We start from the raw sequence: 25,258 nt of genomic DNA on the forward strand, positions 1-25,258 counted from the left end.
GCTTACGGCGAGCCGGGGCCCCCCCTCCCAGCCTCCCTCCCTCCCTGGCTCCCGCTTTGCCGCTTTACAGTGAGCCAGGGAGGGAGGGAGGGGGACGGATGGGAGCCCTTCCCATGACAGCTCGGGGTACTTGGGATTTGCGTGGGTGGGGGGCGCAGAGGAGTAGGAAGGGGGGCGGACCACCCCAGATTTCATCGCTGAGGGGTGACATTTGGCGCCTGCCTGCGACTCCCAAGCCTAACCCGAGCTGTCAATGTGTGTGGGGGGAGAGGGGGTGAGAAAAAATAATAATTCCGCACCGGGTACCACCTGGGCTTGCTGTGCCTCTGGCTTCCTGTGCTAGAGAAAGGGTTGCCTGCTGCAAGTCCCAGGTTCAGCTTCTGGCAGCTCCAGATAAGGCTGCGAAGGGCCGCTGCCTGTGACACAGGAGAGGCACTGTTGCAGGTCAGTGCAGGCAAGGCTGAGCCAAATGGTCCTGTGGCCTCTGGTGCCTCTGCACAAAGGAGACTTGAAGGGCCGAGGGCGCCTGTCCCTTTTAAAACATCCTACTGCTGAACCACTTACTGCAAGTCAAACTTCATGGCAGATTTGGCTTAGACAGTCTTTTGTGACCAGGAAGGAAAGCTTTTTCTCTTCTTCTTTTTCAAATTGACAAGGAGGCTTGCTTAATCTCCTTCGCCTTCTTGGTAATCCTCTCTTCAGTCACAGTCTCTCTAATTACCTGCCGTTGGGCTCTTTTTTCCCTGAGAAATCTTTCCAAAAACATGCCTAGTTTATTTCCCTTAGCAAATAGCTTGCTTTTAGCTAATTTTGTAAGATACTCTGTGGGTGTTTGTTGAGTAAATTTCTTCAGCCATCCTCTGGCAGTCACAAACTGTTTCTCAAACATTAGGGTATTTGTGTCTGCCATGTATCATTTTTTTGAATACCTTACCTTTTTTCCTCACCACAGCAGTGAAACAGTCCTCTCATGTTTATTTAGGAAGGCAAATGGGGACTTTGCCAGAATCCCAGGAGACTGTCACTAACAGACTCATCTCTAGGGTTGTTTGGGTACTGCTTTTTGATGGTTTAGACAAGTGCTGAAGTAAAACTGGTGTGTGTGCATTTTGCAAATGGTTTTAGCACACACATGTGTTTGGGTGATTCTTCACACCATGTTGCAAAAGGATGAGGAACTGTTTAAGGACACGAAGAAGGATTGGGCTGGGTCAAGCAAATGGTCTTTCTTGTTTCCTAGAGTAGCCAGCTAGATGGCTTCTAAAAGCTCACAAGCAAGGCATGAAAGCCAGATGTTGCTCCTCAGCAACTGGTCTCTAATGGCATAGGCCTTTCAACCTGGAGGTTTCATCATCACTATGATCGGTAAACATTGGTCCATGAATTTGTCCAATCCTCTTCTAAAGCTTTCCTAGCTAGTGAACATCACCACATTTTGTGGCAGCAGATTCCAGAAATGAATTCTGCTGTTTTTCTCCTTCTCTCATAATACACGAACTCGTAGACATCCAATGAAACTGATAGCTGGAAGATTCAGGGCAGATAAAAGATAGGGCTTCTTCATGCAGCACAGATTTAAACTGCAGAGCTCACTCCCAAAGGAGCAGCGATCACCGCCAATTGGGGTGGCTTTAAAATAGGATTAGACAAATTCATGGGTGAGGATAAGACTACTGATGGCTGCTGGCCAGGAGAGCTGTACTCTGTCTCCACAATTGGAAGCAGCAATTCTTCCGAATGTCAGGGGCTGAAAAATATAGGAGAAGAGAGTGCTCTTGTGCTCGGGTCCTGTTTGCAGATTTCCCAGAGGAATCTGGTTGGCTACTGTGAGAAGAAGTTGCTGGACTAGATGGGTCATTGATCTGATCCAAAAGGCTCTTCTGATGTTCTGATGTTCTCTCTATCCTGAATCTACAACAAAGACTGGAGGTGAACAGGCCTTATGAGTCTCATCTCCAGCCCCACCCACTTTGGCCTGAAGCCTGAGGTGATCTGATGGTCCACCTCCTGGTCTGAAGCTGAGCACTGCTTTGCCTTTTGATGGCCTCCCAAATACCATGCATGGTAGCATGGGAAGCACTCAATTCCTATAGTGAGTCTAAGTTTGGGGACAGCTTCTGTGAAAGACCCAGCACAAGGACCTGACTACCAGTTTCAGGAGCCCAATCCAATTTCCCAGCTGGTTTCCTTCTTGGGGTGTGTGTGTGTGTGAGAAAGAGAGAGAGGGAGAGGGGGGGGGAGGGAGGGAGGGAGAGAGAGCGAGAGAGAGCGAGAGAGAGCAGCTTTGAGGTTTTACTACAATCAATCGGTATATAAAGATTGTGAAATAAATAAATTGTTCTGACACAGAAATAGCCCAATATTGATTCCCAGCAATCCCACTCTGACGCCCAGTTAGTATGCAATAATTCCATGGATGTTTAGAGCAAGGAGTTTTTAATTTCTTCCCAATGAAAGATGGACAGAACTGTTCACAATGGTGGTGGTAACTAATTTCTCACCCTCCTTATTTCTCACCCTCCTTGCTCTTAATATTAGTGTTCTCCTATATGTGACATGGACGCATTTGTTCAAGAGAGATTAATAATGGTTAACCTCCACTTTTGTGTACAACTGAGAGACCAATATGTTTCCTCGCTCGAGAGGTGCTCTTCAGTTGTAAACGATCCTTTCTGGCGAGAGATGTTTCTTGCATGCTCATTTCCTCTGCCTCCAGGGACTTCTGTATATAAGCATCATCATGTGCTGGCAGTTGCTGAGTTCAGAAGGCAACAGTTCATTGCTCTTATATTTTATGGCCTTAACAAGTTAGTACAGAGGGCTGCTTAGCCCCAAAGACCTGTTATAGTTTGCCCTTGCTAGTGTGGACTCAGGGTGACTGCCTGTACTGTCCACCTGGTACAGGAGACAAAATGAGTTTGCTCCAATATATCAGCTCTAATGAGCACACAGTGTACTAATGGAGAGGGTTTCAAATTCCACAGTTCAAGAACTTCAAATTGATCGATGCTGCAAAATATCAATATTAAAATTTGCAGGGAGTCTTGCAAGACAATCTGCTCAAATCAAATCCTCAACAAGAACTTGCATTTAAACTTGAAGTAACCTAACAGGAATATTAGCTTTTACAGAGTTTCACCAAATGGAGATCAAGCCTGTTTTCTTGATGAGCATAGACAAGATAGATGTTCAGCGTTTCAGATATCAAGGAGCCTTTTTAAATTTCCACTAAAGGCTAGAATTTGAAACAGGCGGAAAGGATTCCCTTCTGTATCAACTGTTTACTTGAGCAAAATGAGAGCAGCCAGGGCTGGTAACTGTAGAGTAGCTTTGAATGGATATCTTTAAAGTGACAGGGAAACAGACCTAGCCAATAAATACATGTGCAATAAACACATATGCAGTGACTGGCATGTTCGTACATCATGCTTCTGTAACCACCTGCTACTTCTGTAAACACTATTTATAGCTGGGATAGTTCAGTTGGTAGAGCCTGTGAATCTTTATCTCTGGGGCCATGGTTTCAGGCCCCACACTGGGCAAAAGATTCCTAAATTGCAAGGGTTTGGAGTATATGACCCCCCCCCCCATGGCCCCTTCCCAATCTGCAACTGTATGATTCTGTGATCTTACGCTTTGAATTCACAACGCCATCTTTTGCTCTGCATAGTTAGGTACCATTTATTTATTTATCAATTTATATAGTTATTATTTAAATTTATATACCGCCCTTTTCCCAAAGATCTTGGGGCAGTTCACAAGATGAAAAGCACAAAATAAATAGTTAAAGCAAAAAATATTGTTTTTACAATTATTAATTAACCTTCCCTTCACTGTAGGTTCCCAGAGTTAGTTACATATGGGGAAAAAAACATTGTAACATTTTTTATATAAAAAAAATAACCACACTCCAAGATACCATACGTTCCTGTTTTGATCAGTTTTACTGCTTTCCTGCAGAATCCTGCCAGCACTACAGAATGGCTGGCTTTAATTGGGACGTGACAGATCTCAGTAACATGATCAGTTTCAAACAGTATGTCAGTCTTACATTGGGTCTCCTCTGCAGCAAGTAGAAAAGGTTCTATGCAGTGGAACCTTGCTTGCAAGGAGCACTTCAATCTCCTGCAGGGGCACCAACTATAGGGGGCTCTGGGTGCCCAATCACCCACCAAAAATGTTGTGGGTGCTCAGTACCCGTATCACAGGGCCCCCAACACAACTTTCAAGGTTCTGTGAGGTGTCGGAACCTGGTGCTACCGGAAGTCAGGTTCTGAGACCAGGGTACGTGTGATGTCATCACGTCACATCACAATGTGACATCATAAAGTCACACACACTGGGCACCCATAACCTGGGGCCCAAGTCAGCTCCCCTGATCTCCTGCATTCCTGGGGGCACCGATTAGGACTCAAAAGTGTGAGGAGTTTTGTCCTACCTAGCTCCACCCCCTCCATTGCCCTCCATGTGCTGCAGGGGTCAAAGAGGCAACATTTGCACCAAGGGGCTTGCTAACAGATGGAGGCTCCCTCCACAATTTAGAGCCCTGTATGGCCAGAGAGAAAAATCACATGGGAAGCTTCCATGGATAGAGCAAACCTCTTGCTGCAGACACTTGGCCTCCACTGATGTGAGAATGCCTTCCTTTTGCTTGATGGTGCAGAAAAGCTGCCGTCGTGGCTTGGAGTTTGAGAAAAAGCCCTTTCTGTTGTCAACTTCCAGCATCTTTTAATGGAGGACAAGCCCATCCATGGCTGCTAGCCACAAGGGCTATGTTCTCCCTCCATGGCTGGAGGCGGAAGGTCTTTGGAGGCCAGTTCTTGAGGATGGCAGGTGGGGGAGAGGGCTGTTATGCTCAGGTCCTGGTTGCAGGCTGACCACTGTAAAAGCAGATGCCAAAATGGGTCTTTGGCCTGATGGAGCTCTTACGGCCTTATGTTAGCTCAAGCATAATTTTGTTTTTCAGTTCGAGCTATGGCGTGGGCTACATAAACTATGGGCCACGGTTCAAAGTTAATGCAAAATTAAATTCATTTCTCCTCTCTTCGCTTCAACCACAGGAAGGAATCTAAAATTCAGGGCATGCTTTTTGCAGCTCTGATTTAAAGCCACATCCCTGGGCTGAAATTGCACTTGTTTATGAATGTGGACTCGTTGTGGTTTGAGACGGTGCTCAGTGTGCAGCAGCTTAATAAATTATGAAAAGAAATGAGTACATTTTTTAATTAAAGAATGTCAAGTACAATTACTGCTTTTTGGTCTGACCAGCCAGGGTCAGCAATAATTGATATTGAGAGAGAACTTCCACTGAGCAGTCCATGACAGATTGCTAGGATGGCTGCTTTTCCCACGCAAGAGAGTTGGGCTTCACTTTGCTGGGAAATGCCAAGAAGCAAAAGACTCGGGCCTTTTTAGCTATGAGTAAGTCTCACACAAGACATTCAAACAGCTGAGGCAGAGAATGCAAACTTCCCCCCTCAACACCCCGCACCCCAATTATCTGTCTATCTATCTGTTGATATATACCTGAACGGTGGGATCATTGCCCGCTGATGGCACCTGATACCTGTCTCACTTAAATTCATGATGTAGGCCAAGACAAGCCCCACCATGTGACTGGGAAGAGTGGGCCACTTCAGGTGACGGGTGCTGGTCTGCCATTAATGGCTAGCAAATGGACAATCTTTTGATTTATTATTGGGAGAGGGACAGTGTAGTGCAGCGGTTACAGCATCAGACTGGGATCTGAGAGACCAGGGTTCAAATCTCCACTTGACCATGAAGCTCACTGGTTGTGACCCTGGGCCTCTCACTGCCTCTTAGTCTAGCATACCTCACAGGGTTGTTGTGTGAGGATTAAATGAGGACAGAGAGAGGACCCTTGTATGCCACCTTTGGATGAAAAGGCAATAAAGAAGATATAATATTTTTATTGCAATCTGAGGAGGGAGGGGGGAGGTTAGGTAGGATACATGTTTTTGCAAGCAAATCCCAATGCTGACATCTCCAGGTACCTAGTGGCTGGGCAAGATCCCTGGGTAGGAGCTGCCAGCCAGTGTAGACCACACTATGATAAATGAACCAATAGTCTGATTTGGTAAAAGGATCCTTTCTCAGTTTTGCAGTGGGGGCCATAGATCGGGGGTGGAGCACATACTTTGCATGCAGAAGGTCCCTTGGTTCAATTCCTGGTATACCAGGTAGGGTAGAAACAGGCTTCTCTCTAAAATCCTGAACAGCTGCTGCCCATCAGTGTAGACAATACTGAACTATAATGGTCAAATGCACTGACAGCTAAGGCAGCTTCCCCTATTCTGCTTCAGGCACTGGGACTTGTCTGGTACAGTCTTGGCTGGCTGTAACTCACAGCAAGTTTTCCCAATGCTTTGAAGCCATAAGCAATATTCCTTACCCATCTACTTCCACATATTTATGGGTGTCTATTTTTCATAATTTGTGTGTCTTTTTTAGATATTGTGTGCTTTACTATATCCTATGTTTTGTTTATTTTACTTTAGATTTTAAGCATTCCATTTAGCATTCCCAAGCGTTTTGCAGGCATTTTTCACTTGGGTGGTTTAGAAAAGAACAACACCCCTATTTTGTTAGGGATCTACCAGGCTGAGGCTGCAACATGAATCTTAAATGGTAGCAACCTAAGAGTATGTACAATAATTTTGACTGGGGGCTCTTTGTGGATGGGGGCAGTGTCTTCTGCTCGCCCGAGTATGAAAAATTCCACTTTAAATCATCTCTCCTCCCCCCTTTCTCCTCAGGCGTTGGTTTCCTATTCATATGTTTTACAGCTATTCCATTACTAAGAACTCGCTGTAAAAAGAATTTATGGGCCAAGTTGTCTCAATTAAAAAAACAAATTTGAAAACTGGCTTTTTTCCCATGTTAAGTAACAGAGCCATTAGCTATTTAAGTGTCAACCTTAGGAATTTCCACATAAATCACCACTGAGAAACCACACAAAAACTCAGCATTGCTCTGATTATTATTATTATTATTATTATTATTATTATTATTATTATTTCCCTTTTACATTAAGCTGATCCATTTGTGCACATGTCTTAAACATGTGTCTGTGACCTACAGAGTGATAGGTGGACCTCTTCCTTCTTTGCTTTTTGTTTTAATTTCCGGCGCCCTCTCCTCCTCCTCCTCCTCCTTGTCTCCCCACCCTGCTTTCCACAGAGAATTGCCTCACCCACCGCAGAACCTCCTGGCCACCTTGAACTCTTCCTTCAGCCGCAGCGTGGTCCTCTCCTGGGTGCGTCCCTTCAATGGAAACAGCCCCGTCCTGCACTACATCGTTGAGCTGTCTGAGAACAGTAAGTGCGGAAAAACTGATTTTCATCCATTTATGTGAATACATTTTATTTGGAGTTGTTGTTTTCCTCCCTTCCCCTCCCAAGTATCTCTTGGCTAGGCTTGAGAAATCATGCAAAGCCTGGGTATCTGTTTCTTCTCTTGCAAATGTGCATGCGGATTCTTAATAAATTTTAAATAAGAAATTTTATTCTAAAAGAACAACCATTTCCCCTGGCAAATGTTCTGCCCCATTGGGGACTCTAATTGGGAGTCCCCGTCCGTCTGACCCCGGTCACTGCTGCTCTTCAGACCTGTTGCACATGGCATTATCTTTGACTTAAGAAGCCAGGGCGACTGCCTGGATGTTCACTGCTCAGGAGTGCAATTATGTAGCCCCGGTGTAATCCTGATGCTCGGCTTAGGCGTGTTGTCATGGCAGTCACTCTCGTATAATATAATTGAGCTGGCATTTTCTTATCAGGGCTCCCATAGTCCCAGAGTCCAGTGGAAGGTCCTAAGCACTGAGCCACCTGCCCTTCTTCACTCTCCATGGATCTTCCACTAAGAGCCTTTTCTTTCCTGTCCCCATCTTGTCTCCTCTCTTGAGTAACACACCTTCTCACCACCACTGGTAAGGCTTCTCCTTGGGTCCAGCTCATGCTGCGGAGGCATGAAGTCTGCTGCCGACAACCAAGAGATGAGGGAGTGAGGACTTCTCCCTCTAATTTCCTGCCCCAGAGTCCTGTTCCCGGGAGCAGGAAAGGGAGGTGGGGCAGGGGTTAGAGCAGAGAAACTGTGGCTGCCATGTCCCTGATTCAACAACAGGTTGGGAGATTCAGGTTTGAAGGAGGCAGCCTTTATTCATACCTTTGAACCTCCCTGCCTCCTCCTCTGCTCATTTGATCTCCCTCCCCCCCTCACACACCAATCATACCACCCTTATTTCTGATGCAGCTTTTGCTTCTCTCTCTCCCTGCCAAATCAAGGTGACTGAGATGGAGAAATGAAGGAGGCAGATTCAGTCGAGGAAGAGTGGAGTGTGTGTGTGCATGCAGCCACACACATACATCAGTGGATACATACTTTATCCATGTCTGTAGGGCTTCAAAGTAAATGGAAAGGCCTCATGTTTATTTACATGAATGTTAGATTTTTTGGGGGGGGGTGAGCTACATCTGGCCTGCTGCCGAGTATCTATTTTAGCCAAGGGCCCTACCGTGTACTTTAATCACTCTGTTGTTTATCTGGCCGCACACTTTGGAATATAAATGCAACCAAAATATTCAGGGGCTAGAAAGATGGGCTTCAGCATGCAGTTTTGAGTAGCCTTCAGATGTAATCCAGAATATCAGGCTTTGCAGGAGACTGTCCCGGAAATAGGGATGATACTGTCAACTGGAAAATATAGTAATTCACCTCTAAAAATCTGTAAGAAGCTCAGTCGAGATCTGATAACATCCTACAGAAATTGCTTTGATAATCCTGAAGGGTACGAAGGGATTTTCTGAACTCTCACACGCTGTCAGACAAATCCGTTGATTTTAGCTGATGGCATTGTAATCTACCACAGGCTAGTTCTCTGTGCATATATTTCACAAAGCTTTTTGTCTGGAAGCACAGAAACAAAAAGGAGACACAGCCTAGGGAAGTAGAGAGCCATTCCTGCCAGCAATGCTTTGGGGGAGGGGTAATGGAAAGGAATGCCAGGTGTTTGGATTTCAATCCTGGTTGGTCGTGGACTCCTGTGGCAACCCTAGGCAAGTTGTTGTGTCTTGGTTTGTGTTCATCATCTGCAAAGGAAGGGATGATTCGCTGTGTTGTATTTCATAGTTACTGTAAAAATCAGTGGGTTGTTGACCGTGCAAGACTTTGCACCACAGCAATGGTCACTGGCTAGCTGTACAGGGAAACTGATGCTCTCAAAACTACAAACAGAGGGGGCACACAGGACCATTCTAATCCTCTGAACATTGGGATGGATTAATAATGATACGGTCTGCAGTGTGGGAAACTTTGCTTAACTTCCAGCCTTCATGAATGCCATCCTAGGAGAGAGGCAAGCATCCTCATCCTAAAATCGGGGATCAACAGGCTGAGTCAGCTGCAGTATTTGCCCTGCAGGCTTCATCCTCACAATCGTTTCAAAACCTGCCGCCTCCTGCTGCATTTTAGCCTTTGCGAGAGTCTGTGATTCACATGGAATATAGGCATCCCATCTGGGACATGAGGAAAGAGGGTGCAAACAAACAGCCCAAGTAAGTCTGCAAAATGACTGTCCATGGATGGCTATTCAATACAATTGGTAGATAGAGGTGGTAGAACTCTGGATTTTGCCACTTCAAACTGCAAGTGAGGGGTGCCATATTTTTGCATGCTCCCCCATTCTATATTTTTATTAAAAAAAACCTCTTTCATCTAGTGAACTAGCACATCAGTTTATCCTAAGCCTTTCTCATTGACATAGTAGTTTTCTATACACCTAGATTTTTTTAAACATAAGCATAAAAAACCGCAACACCCTAAAGCCTGAAGTGGAAAAGCCCATAACTTCATCATCTCTGTGAGCTTAGCTAGATTGGTAAAGAAAAAGCATGTTATACGTGTTTTATATGCGATATAACACTGTGACACAGGATGGCACTGTGGGGTTCCATTTTTGCCTACCTGATTTCTCAATATAAAGGTTACAATGCATTTTTCTTAAGGACTTTGTTTGATGTGTCTAGATCCAGCCTGTGTCTCATTCTGTGGAGTGTGTGAAATGATTCTTAGCATTTGAAGGGGGGGGGGAACTGCTTAATTCTACTAGTCAAAGGAAGTAGGAAAAACATCCAATAGTCTGTTGTACATGTAGCTGTTCCAAGGAGAAACCAAGGCCCTGCATTCTTTGGTGTTTGTGTTCCTCATATACAGACCCCTAGTTTCTAGCTGCCATTCTGCATTTTCCTCATTGCATTTAAATATTAAACTTTTCCTGCTATTAGCAGCCCGACTGGTGATAGGAATATGTAAGCACTTCCTTTCTCATGTGTCTTCAATCACCCATGAAGTGCTATAACACTTCGGAAACTGTCTGTGTGTGCATGTGTAAAAGAAGAGCATGTTTGGCAGCATGCAACCCAAGAGTGGGGTTAATGCTTTCATCTTTTGTTTGCTGGTGTGGATTTCCTGGCCCCTGGCTTTGTGTCGGTTTTATGCCAGTGTCTTTGTGTGGAGCTATACTTGCTATTACACACACCGTCACTTTTGTCGCTGCATCCGGAAGTTCCTTTATCTTTTCAGTCACAAATTGCTTTCAGTGCTTCTGCTTGTTCTTTTGGTGGTACAGGTGCCTTTTAATATATTTTAACTGCCACTAGTTTTTACATATGCTTCCCCCAAGCTCATTTGCTTATATTTGTAGCTGTTTAACAGTCAGCAGTGGTGCAATATGTGCTATGCATCCTAATCCCAGTTTATGGGAGCCTCTGCATGACTTTTTCCCAGTTGCTAAGGGTGTATTACAGACACGATGCTGTAAAGTTTTAATACTGTGAGGGGTTTTCATCAAGAAGCCTAACAGGAACTTGTTTTTATAATGTGTGCCTGTTACCTTGCTGTGTCCTCAGTTTGTTCACTGGTTCTGTTGAGAACAGAATGCTTTAATAAGACCAATAGCGCCCATTGCCCTAGATGTGCAGGTAGCCTGAGATTTCATAACGTTTGCTATTTGTTGCCGAAGAAGGTAGTTTAGCAAGTCCAAATCTCGGAGGACTAATCGCTTGCTGCCTGGACGACTTGACCTGACACAGCGCTTTTCCTTCAGTGCCATTCAGCCAAGAGCTTGTCCGCACTTCTTCTTGTCCTGCTGCCACCCCCCAGGGAAAACTGCTCTTTAGCATTCCGTCGGAGAAAACGGCAATTCGGGTTTTCTCTGGATTGACGTCTGCTCTGATTTAACACTAAGGAGTGAGCGTTCCCTGGGAAAGGAGTGTGGAGCAGAGGGGAAACCACTCGGACCCATGGCTAGAAAGTGTAGGTCAAGGGGTCAATCGCTTGGACCAGTGCTTTCTAGACACAGGACATGTGGAAGTGTGGATGAGCCCTAAGCAAAAGGTAAACATAGTATTAGGGAGACTGTCAGGGCTGGGCGATGGGCAGCAGTTTGGAGCCAGGAGTCCAGAGTCAGCTGTGAGCCTTCAGAAGAGAAGATTAACCAAGGCAGTAGGACCACAGAACAAGCCAGGAGTCATGGCCAAAGACCAGGGCCAGAAATTGCTGCCATCAACATTTTATATGCCTCGCTCTGTTGGCATTTTTGCCTCTTCTTCAGTTTCAATTGCTTGTTGTTACTGCTTCACCCGCAACAAGGCAATAAAAGCTGAATGGTCCAGAAAGGTTGATCTGTGCAGGCTGGCCATCCTTGTTTATTGCTAATACTCACTTTCCAGCTATTCTTCTTCAGCTGCAGGATTTTGACTGTTCCTATTCTTTTCCTGTTATCAATTCCCCCCTTCCCCAAATAGATCCAGGAATAAGCTGATTTGACTCTGAAAAAGTGGATTTCTTGAACAACCCATGCTGTTTCCAAAAGGAAGCCTCCCTCCCTGCCCTTCTCCTTTGTCTGACTGTGGTCATGGCCAGGCTCTAAGCTCTCATGGGGGTGGGGTAGGGTCTGTTCAGACCTTGAACAGTGCACTTGGCAAAAGCTGGTCAAAGGAACATCATAGGAGGGGTGTTGCCAGCTACCCCAAGCCCTGCCCTTGGTAGCCTTATAAGAAGCTGTTGCAAGAGAGAGACCGTGAGCAACATCATAGGAAGGGGGTTTCTCGCACAAGGTTGAAACTGTCAGGCTGCCTTGTTATCTTGTCAGAAGGTGGGAAGTTGTTAATGTAATTTTGCGATATTTATAGCACTGAAATGTTTTAAAATATTGATATATTTTGCTATTTTGTTTTTAATTATGGTATCATGAAATTGTTCTTGTGTCAATTTTAATTGTGACAATCATGTGATTTTGAGATATTTTCAAGTTTTCTTTCTTGTAAGATGCTGTGAACATGATTCTTTTTCTGGAAAAGCAGCATACAAACAAAATTATGAATGGCTGGCTGGATGGATGAAAAGTTAAAGTCCAACACTGAAAGGGAGCTTTTGCTTCAGCAAAGTGCAAAAGCCTTCCAAGGCTGACCAGATAGGTCCTGCTCTTGGCCCCAGCCTTCTGCCTATGCCCTTAAAGTGCCATTCCCTTATTTCATAGCCTTTGTTTGGTTTCTGCGATGGGGTATGTGTGATGGGAGTGAGTCTTCCAAATTTCAGGAGTATAACAAGCAGCACCCTCTGGCCTTGAAGGATTTTGAGTGGGGGGTGGTGATTGTTTGAAAGGCCTCCCCACCCCACCCCCCAGATCATCCTATGGGCTCTCCAGAGCACCATCGCCATTCAGTCCATTTTGAGTGGTAGCAGCAGCACCAAGGAGAGAAATAATGAGGAAGGAGAATTTCCTCCCCCTCTCTCTGTTGCCCTGTCATGCTTTAGAGCCCATCAGGGTTTCCAGAGCAGTGCCCTCTGAGACTGGAAGTCATTCCAAGAGACATCTGCACACACTACTGATTTCGAAAAAAAGAGTGGGAATGGGGACCCTTCTCTGGCCTAGATATTTAACTTAGGCTTTCTGGGGAGGGATTTTAAAAGCCCCCCCCTCTCCTTTGAATCATAGGATTGTAGAATTGGAAGGGACCTAGAGGGTCATCTAGTCCAACCCCCTGCAATGCAGGAATCCCGCCCAGAGCCATCTTTGAATGGGCTAGAGCCACCAAACTTCTGGTTCACAGCCAGATGCATTGGCCCATTGCACCAGAGGAGGACCTTTGAGTTGGCTTTTAAGAACCCTTGGAGTTCCTATGCAAGCCAACTTTGGACAAACTCTTGCAACACTCTAAGGCAACCAAAGGAAGAAGCAGAGGTGGCCAGTCATCTAATTCAGGTGGCAAAACATGGAAGATTCTTGGTGGGCACACCTGATTACATGGATAGCTCAGTCAGACTCTTAATATCAAGGTTGTGGGTTTGAACCCCACATGGGGCAGAACAACAACAACTCTGCATTGCTGGGGCTGGACTAGATGATCCTCATGGTGCCTTCCAACTCTACAATTCTATCATTCTATGACCCCTGTTTTCAGCCAGCGATGTGGATTTCACTTCACATCCTGATGTGACCTACAAATATACCCCAAGCAATCTTATTGGGAAATCATTTTTTTCTTGGGACTTGAATTTCATATCAAGTAGTGTCCATCCACAGTACGACGTTATGTTTTTGAAAACTGACAACTGAAAATGGGAGCTATTTCAGATAGTGTGAGCTGCAGCAAAGAGAGAGAAAGGGAGGGAGAGAACAAGTGCAGCCTGAGAAATGTATTCTAGGGCAGCTTACGCAAAATGAAAGATTAGCACTGTCTGTTCAGTATAATGGAGGCTTATTTAATAGCTTGACCTGTTGTGTCTGTTGTCACTGCAGCGAGGAGCTTCTCTGGGCTCTCTGTGTCAGGCAAGTGACAGTAATCCCCAGAGGAAGGCGAAGGGGGTGTTGACATTTTTATGGAATGTTTCCTATTCTGGGAGGAGGCTGGAAAAGGGCAACCAAATGGATCCAGCTTGTGAAACTCTCTTGTCCTTTTTATACAGTGCAAGAAGCCGTTTTGCCATTCAGCTTTCTTCTTTTCCTTAAAGGCTTAAGGGAGGAGCAGCCTTTGAAAAGGTTTAGTTTGATTGTCAAGAGGAGGATTGCTATTTAAATTTTAAAGGTACTCTGCGAACTTGCTCAATCCTTGGCTCCACGAGAAAGCAAATCTCCCCCCCTCCAACCACGTTTTTCTGTGCAAAGCAGAGTGCCCAGGAGATGAATAGGGTTCGTTTATATTAGTTTTCTGTTTAATCTCCTCTTCCTGCCAGATCTTTTATCTTCTACCAGGAGAAGGGAAGAAGAATAAATAAAGTATTCTACAGATGCAGCATATAAACAGAGCACAACCCTAAGCTGGTAGAGAGATTAATAGGCTCCATTGTTGAATCAAACTGTTCACTAGATCAAGTGCCTTGGGTTAAGCACTCTCGAATGGTGTTTACAGTTGAGGTTAATAGATGAAACCAAATTGCTCCGTGAAACAGACTGGTGACAATTAGGTCATTTAGCATTCTAGTTAGAATGTTGTTGTTGTTCTTGTTGCTGTTGTTGTTGTTGTTGCTGCTGCTCTTCTTCTTCTTCTTCTTCTTCTTCTTCTTCTTCTTCTTCTTCTTCTTCCTCCTCCTCCTCCTCCTCCTCCTCCTCCTCCTCCTCCTCCTCCTCCTCCTCCTCCTCCTCCTCCCCTCCAAGCTATTTATTAATTTAGCCCGGCCTTAGTTTCTCTTCCCTATTCATTTTTGTTCGTTCTTTAGTCACCACACAACACACATAATTTTGATTCATAAGAGAACAACCATGAAAGACAAACAAATGGTGGTGAAAGGAGGGGTCTCCGCTATTATTGAGTGAGTGGGGATATGAACATCCTTGCTATATTCCACCTGTGATTCACATGGCATTGGGTCTCATCCAGCTCCTGCAGTCAACCAGTAGCTCTCCCATATTTTGCTGCTCAACACCCGTACTTGGATCGCAACTTAGCCACAGGGGCGTAGGAAGAGGGGGTGATGGGAGCCGGTAGGGCGCCATTGCGAGTGTCCCTGCCCCCAGAACATGTGCCACGCCCCTGCAGGTGGCGCGTCACGGCCCCAGAACACGCACCATGCCCATGCGGGCGGCGTGCTCCGCCCCCGGGATGCACACCAGCCCCGACCCCGCTCCCGTCTGCTCTCCGCCCCCGGTGCCAGAGCATGAAGCTCCGCCACTGCTTAGCCATGCTTTAAGTTTTTAATATGCATGTATGAAATGGGCTCCAGGATTTGATACAAAGGCCATGAGGAGAAAATCCATCTTGAGTCCTACATGAAGGGAGACATTGAATTTAATTCCATGAGTAGAACGTCCCTAAAATGTGGGGTCCATCAAAAATTATGCACACAACTCTCAGTTAGCACTAATAAGGGGTGGATTTGACATTGATAAGGTGAAGACTCTGACCTGTGTGAATGTGTAAGTATCTGGATTGCACCCAACTAAGTTTTACTCAGAATAGACCCACTGAAATTATGGACCTAAACTAGCCAGGAGTACCTGGAGTGCTCTGGTCCGTGGGGTCACGAAGAGTCGGACACGACTAAACGACTAAACAACAACAACAACAACAAACTAGCCACAGTCATTAATTTCAGTAGGTCTCTTCCCAAGCAGGAATAGCGTTGTTTCTTTGATTGTTTCTCTTCCAGCCGCTTTCCAGGGGTGTTTGGAAAACAGCATTTTGGTTCAGTGCTGTGATTTACTAGAGAATAACTTGGTCCAATAAATCCAGATAGCTTTGGTGCACACACATCATTGAATCACAGCTATCACAGATACAGTGAAATCTTTTGTCAGGCCAGCTTTTTTGTTGATGGCTTCCTGCAAGTTTCCAGGCTTCCTTGCACTCTTTGTCAAGTGACAGCCTCCCCTAATATTCCTGGTTCCCACTGTGCCAGAAATTGGACTTCCTCCCCCCCCCCAACCCTGTTACAATAAATATATTTTGAGAAGCAGCCTTCATAACTCAGCTGGCAGACTATCCTAGTGGAAGTTAACTTGTTCTTGTTCTTGCCAGCAAAGCTCTGAATTAGTGATGCTGGTGTGACATTTCCCCTGTATAGTTTCTCGTCATTATTGCACAGTCATTGACTTCACCCTAGCAACCATGAATTGCAGAAATAGAAGACTGTGATGCCTGGATGTGATGCCATTTTCTTTATATGGAATCTCTGAAGTTGCTTGATTATTATGAAACATGGATGAAACATGAAAAGAGCTGGTATTACCTGTCAGGGTTTGTTGCGACTACTCTTGAGTAACGACCGTCCACATACTTGTCTTTCAGACGTTTTTATTGGTGCACATTATTTACAGTGTAACGGATTACTCATATCATGTCTACCCGCTCGAGTCAGATTCCTGCACTAAACTCTTTCGCGTTTTCGACCAGCATAAAAGCCTCGGAACTGAGAACCGCCTCCCTTTCCTTCTCTTTCGCAGTTCCGGCGTCAGAGGTACTGGTCTTCTGTCTGCCCTACTCCTGTCCACTCTTTCCGCCTCTCTCTCTTCCTGCCTATGGAGCAGGGGCTCTCTAGTCTTGCCAGAGCCCTGGCACTCCTTCTCCGCTTCCTGACTCACCTCTTCAGACCCCTCGCTCTCATGACTGCTTGGAGACAGGCTGCTTCTGATGGGGGGGGGGGTTCTCTGTAATCCCTCCCCCTTACATTACCTTTTCACAAAATGCTACTTTACGTTTTCAAATCAGTTTAGTGCTGGGGCTCCAGAAGGTAAAGTAATTCCTTGGCCCTTTTTGTGAAGGTTCTGGGTGGCCTGAAGCATCTCCTGAAAATGTACTGCTACTGCAGAGAATGTTTGCCTCTTTTCACACCAGCCATTATACCCCCCACCCCCATGTGACAGTTTTGTGTTTTCATTTCGCCCCTGCTTTAAGATCTCTTCTCTTTCACAATGTGATCGCAGCAAGTCAGGACCATGTGGTGAAAATGAGGGTGTCAGGGGCAAAACTAGGCTTTATTTCACTTGGGTCAAAGACCCAGTTTGGCATTCCCCGCATATATTTGCTTGCGTGTGCGCGCGCGCGCGCGCGCACACACACACACACACACACACACAGAGAGAGAGAGAGAGGCTGGGAGCCTCAATGTTACCCCTCTGGAGGCTTCAACTGGGACAAAAAACCTGGCTAGCCCCCCTCTCTATGGCTCTGAGGATGTCACAACAGCATCCATGTGATCTCAGAATGTGAAGGTAATTGAAGCTTGCTTTTGTCAAAATTTCCTGAATAGAGAAATAGTTTTCTTCTGTTTGTGGTGATCCCTGAAATGTCACTGAAAGCGGAGAGTCCCTTCTGATGCTGATGAAAGAAGTTGTTTCTTCTTCCCACCTCTCAGGCATTGGCTATCTCCTCAGAGCAATGCCACCCTCAGATTTAAAGGAGGGCATTTCTCTTTCTCACATGTTTTACATTTTCATTCCTCTGCAGCAAACATTCTAATGCCATGCTGGAAATGAAGGAACTCAGCTTGTGAGACACAGAAATTGACAGTGAGGCAGCTTACATTGGTGGTGGGCAGAAGCTGGTAGATCAGGATCTACTGGCAAATCTCTGGGTGATTTGCAGTAGATCAGCAAGGACTTCTGACTCCCAATTGTTTAGCAATAGCAATAACAGGACAACTTTCACCACCTAAATTAGGTTAGTGAAATGAAGGAAGTTAACAATGAATTTTTTTTGTGTAAAATTATTGTGAGCTCACTCCAAATTCCTAAGCTCTGAATGTGCTCCGTGGCACCCTGTTCTAAAACTGTAATTCTATCACACCTGGCTCTAGTTGGTATATCTTGGGGTTTTAGTAAAGAAATACAAATCGGCTCCTGAACACCACAAACCCAGAAGTATGTGTTCCAGTTTGCAAACTGAACGTCCAATGCGGTTTCTGCTTGAGTGCAGGAAGCTCCAGCAGCCAATTGCAAGTCACACCTTGGTTTTCGAATGGTTTCGGGATTCGAACGGACTCCCAGAACAAATTAAGTTCGAGAACCAAGGTACCACTGTAAATAAAATTGACAAACCACCCCTGACTACACCACCAACACTATCTTTCTTTGAGAATACGTTCTCATGGATGTTTAGGTTAAATAACATACTCAAAGTATGTAACATGACACACACACACACACACACACACACACACACACACACACACTTTGAGGCATGCAGAATCCCCAGGAAAATCTGCATTGAGGCTTGCAGCAGTGAGCTGATTTGGCTGAGGAAGTCACAGTTCTATACCTGCATGAAAGCTGAAGAGGGAGATATTCCAAGCTCACTGTGAATTTCATTAAAGGCCTTCAGCCAGAGCTGCTCCTGGGTGTGGCGCTGTGAGTGGGCTGCCAAACAGATGGGTTGAGAAATACACAGCCCATCTGTCCTTATCATGCTCATTTCCTCCTTTATTAAAATGCTAATGAATATAGTTTTTATTTATTACGCGGTGACATGTGCAGCATCCCTTTTCAGTGGAGAAATGCTCAATCTGCTTAAGCATGTGGTCTGAGGGGGAGAGGCTTCTACCTCTCCCAAACAGAAACTTCTCATCGCAGAAGTTCCTCACAAAGTTAAGAGACTGGCTGTTGAGTCTGAAACAGCTTTCACACCTGGTGGGAATAGGAAAGCAATCAGTTTTAAAGGGGGTAGGAAATAGAGGATATTTGAAAAGCTCATATAAATCTGTGATACATCCAAACTTTGATACCAATGAATGCATCTTGATAGTCCATTCCAAAAGGCACAGCTGAACTGTTGTTCATCAGTAAATATATACTGTATACATATATCTCAGTGATGGCCACCAATTTGGATGGCTTTAAAAGATTGGACAAATTCATGGTGGAGAAAGCTATCAATGACTGCTAGAAACAAAGCCTTATTAAAAAAACAAAACAGTTGAGGGAGTTGGGGGTGTTAAGCCTGGCGAAGAGGAGACTGAGAGGTGATAAGATAGCCATTTTTAACAATCTGAAGGGTTGTCACATTGAAGATGAAATACGCTTATTTTCTCCTGCTTCAGAGGGGAAGACTCAAAGCAATGAATTCATATTACAAGAAGGAGATTCCAGCTAAACATTAGGAATAACTTTCTGACAGTAAGAGCTGTTTCACAGTAGAATGGTCTCCCTCGCTAGGTTGTGGACTTTCCTTCACTGGAGGTTTGAAAGCAGAGGTTGGATAGCCATCTGTCAGGGATTCTTTGGCTGTGTTTCCTACAGTGCAGGGGGGTTGGACTAGAAGACCTTTGGTGTACCTTCCAACTCTACCATTCTATGATTCTGTGAGGGCTGTGCTCTGCCTCCATGCTCAAAAGTAGTATGCCTTTCTGAATACCAGTTACTGGAAACCCCCCCCCCCCAGGGTGATGGGAGTGCTCTTATTTTCAGGTCTTGCTTCCGAGTTGGCCACGATGAGAACAGGATGCTGAACTAGATGGGCCTTGGGCGTGATCCAGCAGCCTCTTCTTATATTCTTAGGTTCTTACTATGCACAGTACCTAACAATGTGACACAAGAGCAGGTCCTTGCCCACACATGCACCACCTTTCAACGATGTTTCCATGATTCAAAGTGGTTGTTTCTTTTCAAAGAATGAATAAAGCAAATGCAGTTACAGCTGGAGGTGAGGGCTAAGGATTCATTCCGAAGACTTAAAGAAATAGTGGGTCTTTTGAGTGAAGATCAGAAGCAAGAGAGAAAGCGTTGGCATTAAGTTGGCATTCTGAGAATGAAATGACTATTTTAAGTAACAGTTCTGGGAGAGAGATTATGGGGAAAGATAACAAAAGGAGTTCTATTGCAGGATGCTTCCCACATAGGGTGACTGTAAGGGCAGCTTTTCACATTATGTTTTGAAAATGCAAGTGCTCTTATGACACACTTCCACGGTGAAAATGGTTTGAGTGTTGCTTGATAGGTGCAATCATCTTGTGCTGTTGGCTCTGAGTGCCTTTCTGCAGTTTGTGTGCGCAGAATTCTGGCCAGGTCAGGGTTGCATTGCAGGGCTGAGCAAAGGATGGCTGGCCCTGGCTTGGTTCGAGGGATATGTAGTTCTCTGAAAGCAAGAAATCTCTAACAGTAAATTTTCCACACCAACCTGCAATTCAAAGGATTATTTGGGGGAAGCAATTGCAGTTAAATGGCATATCGAACCATTATGGACAAAAATCCACTATGGAAAATCGCATGAAGCTATTACTATGGAGAAATACTGAACTTCTGTACCCCTTTCAGAATTGTGTTGTATGTGGAGGTTATGAACATGAAAGTCTGGTTCTTATACGGTATTGCATTTTCAGCTATGTTCAGACATGGGTATAACATGAAGGAGAGAGCTCATATCTTTAAGAGGTAATGTCAGAAAAAACCTTAAGAAGATTATGGTCCTTCAACTTGGAAAAGACTGCAGCTAAAGGGAGGACATGATAAAAGGTATATAAAATAATTACAAGGTGGATTAACAGGTTAATTTTAATTGGATGTTAATCTGTTCCTTTATGAAAATGTGTTCCTTGCTGCTGATGGTGTTGCTGTAAACATACGGTAGCTGTCCAAGCAAAGAATGAGAGAATGCTATTTTTTTTCCTGGAGAATAAATTATGTCTCTGTTGCTAATTCAATAGAACCTGTTACCTTGATTAAATATCCTGAAAGTATCCCTTTTATTAAGCTGCTTCTGTATTTATTTTAATAAGTTAATCAGTTGATTAATTGGTTGAAAGTGAGACTATTCATTGACTAACAGTCCAACTCTAAGAGCATTTACTTGAAAGCAAGGGCCATTGATTTGAATTGAACTTGCTTATTCTCAGCAAATAGGGGTGGGGAGAATGGTGTTTTCTCCAGATATTTCAGATCCTTCTCTTGCCTTTATCTTCATAGTAATCAATGAGGCTAAATAGTTTGAGGCCAAGTGTCCTGGATTAATGCTTCTAGGGACTGAGAAACCTTTGATCAGTTGATAGCCCTAATTTGGAAAGTATAAATAGGTTTCACTGTTCCATTTTGAATACTTCCATGCAGGGTGCTTTGCTCAGCATAATGGTGTGGTTGAAATAGAAGGCTTGACAAATCAATGAAAGATGGAAATAGCAATAGCAAGTGGAAGAAAGATGATCCATAAGGAATGGACTTCTCTGTTGTTGACTACTTGTGGGTCATCCAGATCTGACTATTTGCTATACTAGTCAAATGCTGATGTAATTATTCTGCTTCCCTCCACCAGACTCTCCATGGAAAGTGCACCTCTCAGACATTGATCCAAAGATGACCAGCATCACTGTGAGCGGCTTAACTCCCGCCCGCACCTACCAATTCAGAGTGTGTGCCGTGAACCGAGTGGGCAAGGGCCAGTACAGCATAGAAACCAGCAGGTACCATGGAACAAAACCCCTCTGTGATCATTAAGTGACCATTGCTCTGGGTATAAGTATGCTTGTGAAAACAAGGACCACTATGTTAGATATGATCAACGTATTTTGACCTTTCTAGTCATTGCTCCTCTTAAGCCACTGAAAACTGTGACCAGAAAACCCATACTGTATTCTGAAATCAAAATAATTTAAGTACAAAATATAGCTCCATGACACATTTTTTTGAGGTGGTTATAAACATGATGGGGGAGTCTAAAGGTTTTGAGAAGCACACAGAGACTGGGTGACCTGAGTGTTCAAGACCATTCCTTCGCTTTTGGAAACTTCACCCCCACCCGTCACTTTCTAAACCTTTTGGGCAGATGTTATGTTCTTGTAAATTCTTCAAAGCTCCCCCACCCCTGTGCCGAGTGCTAGGAGACAATCAGGGATGCTGAGACCAGCCACTTAAGCCTTTACTTGTCAAGATGAGCATTGAATGAGTAGGGATCTAGAAAACTCCCCACCCCCCGTTTTGGTAAACTGCGCAATGATTATAACATTTCCTTTGGACATTGATCTGTCCCACAAAACATAAAGGGGGAGCGCACTTCCACCTTTGGTTTCCAATGCATTAATCTTTTGTTGAACCCAAAATTTAGAGGGCTTTGAAATGCAGAGAATTGGAGTGGGGGAGGTGGGTATATTATCTGGTGGGTGGGGAAATTTGAAGGAAATCATGCATTCTTGGCTGTTGTGTAAATTCATTCAGACATGCAATCATTTTGAGAGATCATGGCAAGCTGGGTGATTCAGACAAAATAAAGTTATCCCAGCAGCTGTCTCTCTTGTTGCTTGCTTAATTGGCTTTCTACTAGGTTGATTTGTTTCAGCTATTTCAACTACTGTAGACCTCTCAAAACAACGCTATATTGTCTTTAAGTGAAGACATCAGCTGAGGGTCTCTTTGCTATTTTCTTCCATGTCTGACTGCATGTAGATTGATGTTACCTGAAGAACCTCCAAGTGCATCACCCAAAAATATTGTGGCTAGCGGGCGGACTAATCAGTCTATCATGGTTCAGTGGCAACCCCCTCCTGAAAGTGAGCACAATGGGGTTCTCCATGGCTACATCCTACGGTAAGTGGACTTCACCTGCCCTAAAATGTCTGAAGTCTGTCTAAGCTATGAATAAAAGTGATTATGAACTATGTCTCATTGTGACATCTGGCAAACAAGAATTTGAAGAAGGTATATTGATGGATCATCCCCAGTGATTATCTTTAGAGATGACCTACATGTTTATCTGAGCCTGGCTTGGAAACTTCCTGGTTTCATGAAATGTTTCCTCCAAGGACAGGTGAGCTTCGATGTCCCACCCTCACTTCTTGAGCCTGGATCAATTCCTGGACTGGAAAAAGTTCCTAGCTTCCCTCTATGTCCTCCCTGCCAGCCCCAAAAGCACCCACCAAAGGTTCTACTCCTCCTCCAACAGAGGTCTTACTCTTCCCCTAACACCTCACTGAATACTTGCAGTATGAGTAAGGTAAAGGTAAAGGGACCCCTGACCGTTAGGTCCAGTCGCGGACATCTCTGGGGTTGCAGCGCTCATCTCGCTTTACTGGCTGAGGGAGCCGGCGTACAGCTTCTGGGTCATGTGGCCAGCATGACAAAGCCGCTTCTGGCAAACCAGAGCAACACACGGAAATGCTGTTTACCTTCCCGCTGGAGAGATACCTATTTATCTACTTGCATTTTGACGTGCTTTCGAACTGTTAGATTGGCAGGAGCAGGGTCTGAGCAGCGGGAGCTCACCCCATTGCGGGGATTTGAACCACTGACCTTCTGATAGGCAAGCCCTAGGCTCTGTGGTTTAACCCACAGTGCCACATATGAGTACATATGTACCATACCAGCTTTTCCCAACCTGGTCTCCTCCAGTTTGGACTCCAGGTTGGAGTGCATCAATCCCAGCCAAAGCGGTCGATGATCAGAGCTGATTGCAGTTGTAGTCCAACATCTGGAGGCCACTAGGCTGGGGAAGGTTACCCTGCTCACCATGCCGCAGGGACAGTATGGGGTAGCAGCAGATTACCTGGCCCCTTCAAGCATGGCCAGTGACCTGGGATGATGGGAGTTGGAATTCGGCAACATCTGGAGGGCCACAAGTTCCCCACACTTGAGCTAGAGTGCTGGGAAATAGATGGGAGAAACCCTGGACACAAAACTCACTTGGTGATCTTGGGCCTATCGCTACCTCTTAAGATTATGATAAGGATCAAAGGTGGGGACATCGCCCAGAGTCAGGATATAAAATAATTATTATTGTCATTAGATGGGGCAGGTTTTTGCTCTGAGGAATGTATTGTTGATTAAGCAGAAACTCTATTAAAATGGTTTTACAAAGCTGGAAATGCCAGACTTTGTTGTATTAAGCATAGTCTGGAAAGAAGGTATTCATTGCTACTTTAGAAACCTGTGAGTCATGTGCTCTGCAACAATGGCACCTGAGGAAATGTACCTAAATACCTAAAGCACATAATTGAAATGACTCGTGATCGCACATTCACTTTCAGTGGCTGTAGTCATACTACTTCCCACTTTGATTACCATAATTGCTCATAGTTCAGCCTTTTCAACAGCAATAAGAACATAGGAAGTGCCCTGCTGGATCTTGCTAATGGCCCACCTAGTCCTATCCTGTTCTCACAGAGGCCAGTCACATGCTTGTATGAAACCAGGAAGCAGAATTTGAGCATTCTCCCTAATTTCAATTTCCAGCGGCTCTCATTCAGAAACCTTGCTGCCTCCAACTGTCATCATGGATAGTAGCCTTCTATTTTTTGGATGAAACATTCTCTTGACCCTCATGGTACCTTTCCTCATCTGCAGTATACACTCCAGTTGAACTTCTCATATTGAGTTTTTTTAAACAACAACAACAACAACTCTCAAACATTTTGGAGTGATTTGATCCTCTTGAGTTTGCCTTTTCTCATTTTGGGGAAAGCTTCCTTTTTTTGAAATCAAATGTGAGCATTGTGGTTTTTCTTGGCCAGGCATCCCCAAACTGCGGCCCTCCAGATGTTTTGGCCTACAACTCCCATGATCCCTAGCTAACAGGACCAGTGGTCAGGGATGATGGGAATTGTAGTCCAAAACATCTGGAGGGCCAAAGTTTGGAGATGCCTGTTCTTGGCAGTTGACCATTTACATGCACATTTAATTTGATAGCACTATGGTCACTGCAATGCTAATAGTTTGGACCAGATCCTGGGCAACACTCAAGATTAAGTCTGGGGTTGCTGCCCCTCTGGTTGGTTACATGAACAGCTGCTTGAGGGCATAGTCATTTAGGGTATCTGGAGATTTTATTTCTTTGTTGTGACTGGAACACATACGTATCCAATCTGTTTGAAGAAGTCACCCATTTCTGCAACATTTCCTCTTTCAGATACTTATGGCTCATCCCCAGTACTAAATTACTCTTGGGCCCCGGTATCACCACCACAGCAATTCTATGGAGGTGTCTGTCCCTTTTGGGATTTCTATCTTGCTGAACTCAATGTCCTCTTTGATGTACAGAGGGCCACCACCTCTGGGATGTCCTTCCATGTCCCTCTTATAAAGTTTATATGCAGAGAAAATCCAACTCATCACCTCTCTTCCACCAGGTTTCCATTAAGCCCGCTATACCGCTGCTGTCCTGTAAGAGTGCTTCCGTTCTTATGTTCGTACGTTTCTGCCTGTGTGCTTATCATAACCCCCAGCAGATGCACACAGCTCATGGGACAGTGACCAGATGACTATTCTAACATTGGTTTTACTGGAGCAGTGAACGGTAGCCTCCACTGGCAAACCAAGGAGCCATGAACA

At 44.8% G+C, this 25,258-nt stretch overlaps 1 protein-coding gene across 4 annotated transcripts in view; it reads left to right on the forward strand.

Moving 5' to 3' along the window:
- The window catches only part of SDK1 (sidekick cell adhesion molecule 1), a 574,710-nt gene that overhangs the window by 371,419 nt on the left and 178,033 nt on the right, over positions 1-25,258 (forward strand). For all 4 annotated transcript variants that reach the window (XM_035130977.3, XM_035130978.3, XM_035130979.3 and 1 more), the window contains exons 14-16: positions 7,201-7,337; positions 21,255-21,402; positions 22,382-22,522. In XM_035130977.3, the coding sequence (XP_034986868.2) occupies positions 7,201-7,337; positions 21,255-21,402; positions 22,382-22,522 (426 nt within the window). The remainder of the gene's footprint in view (positions 1-7,200; positions 7,338-21,254; positions 21,403-22,381; positions 22,523-25,258) is intronic.

The sequence above is a fragment of the Zootoca vivipara genome, chromosome 13, assembly GCF_965207765.1.
Source record: "Zootoca vivipara chromosome 13, rZooViv2.hap1.1, whole genome shotgun sequence".
NCBI classification, from domain to species: Eukaryota; Metazoa; Chordata; class Lepidosauria; order Squamata; family Lacertidae; genus Zootoca; species Zootoca vivipara.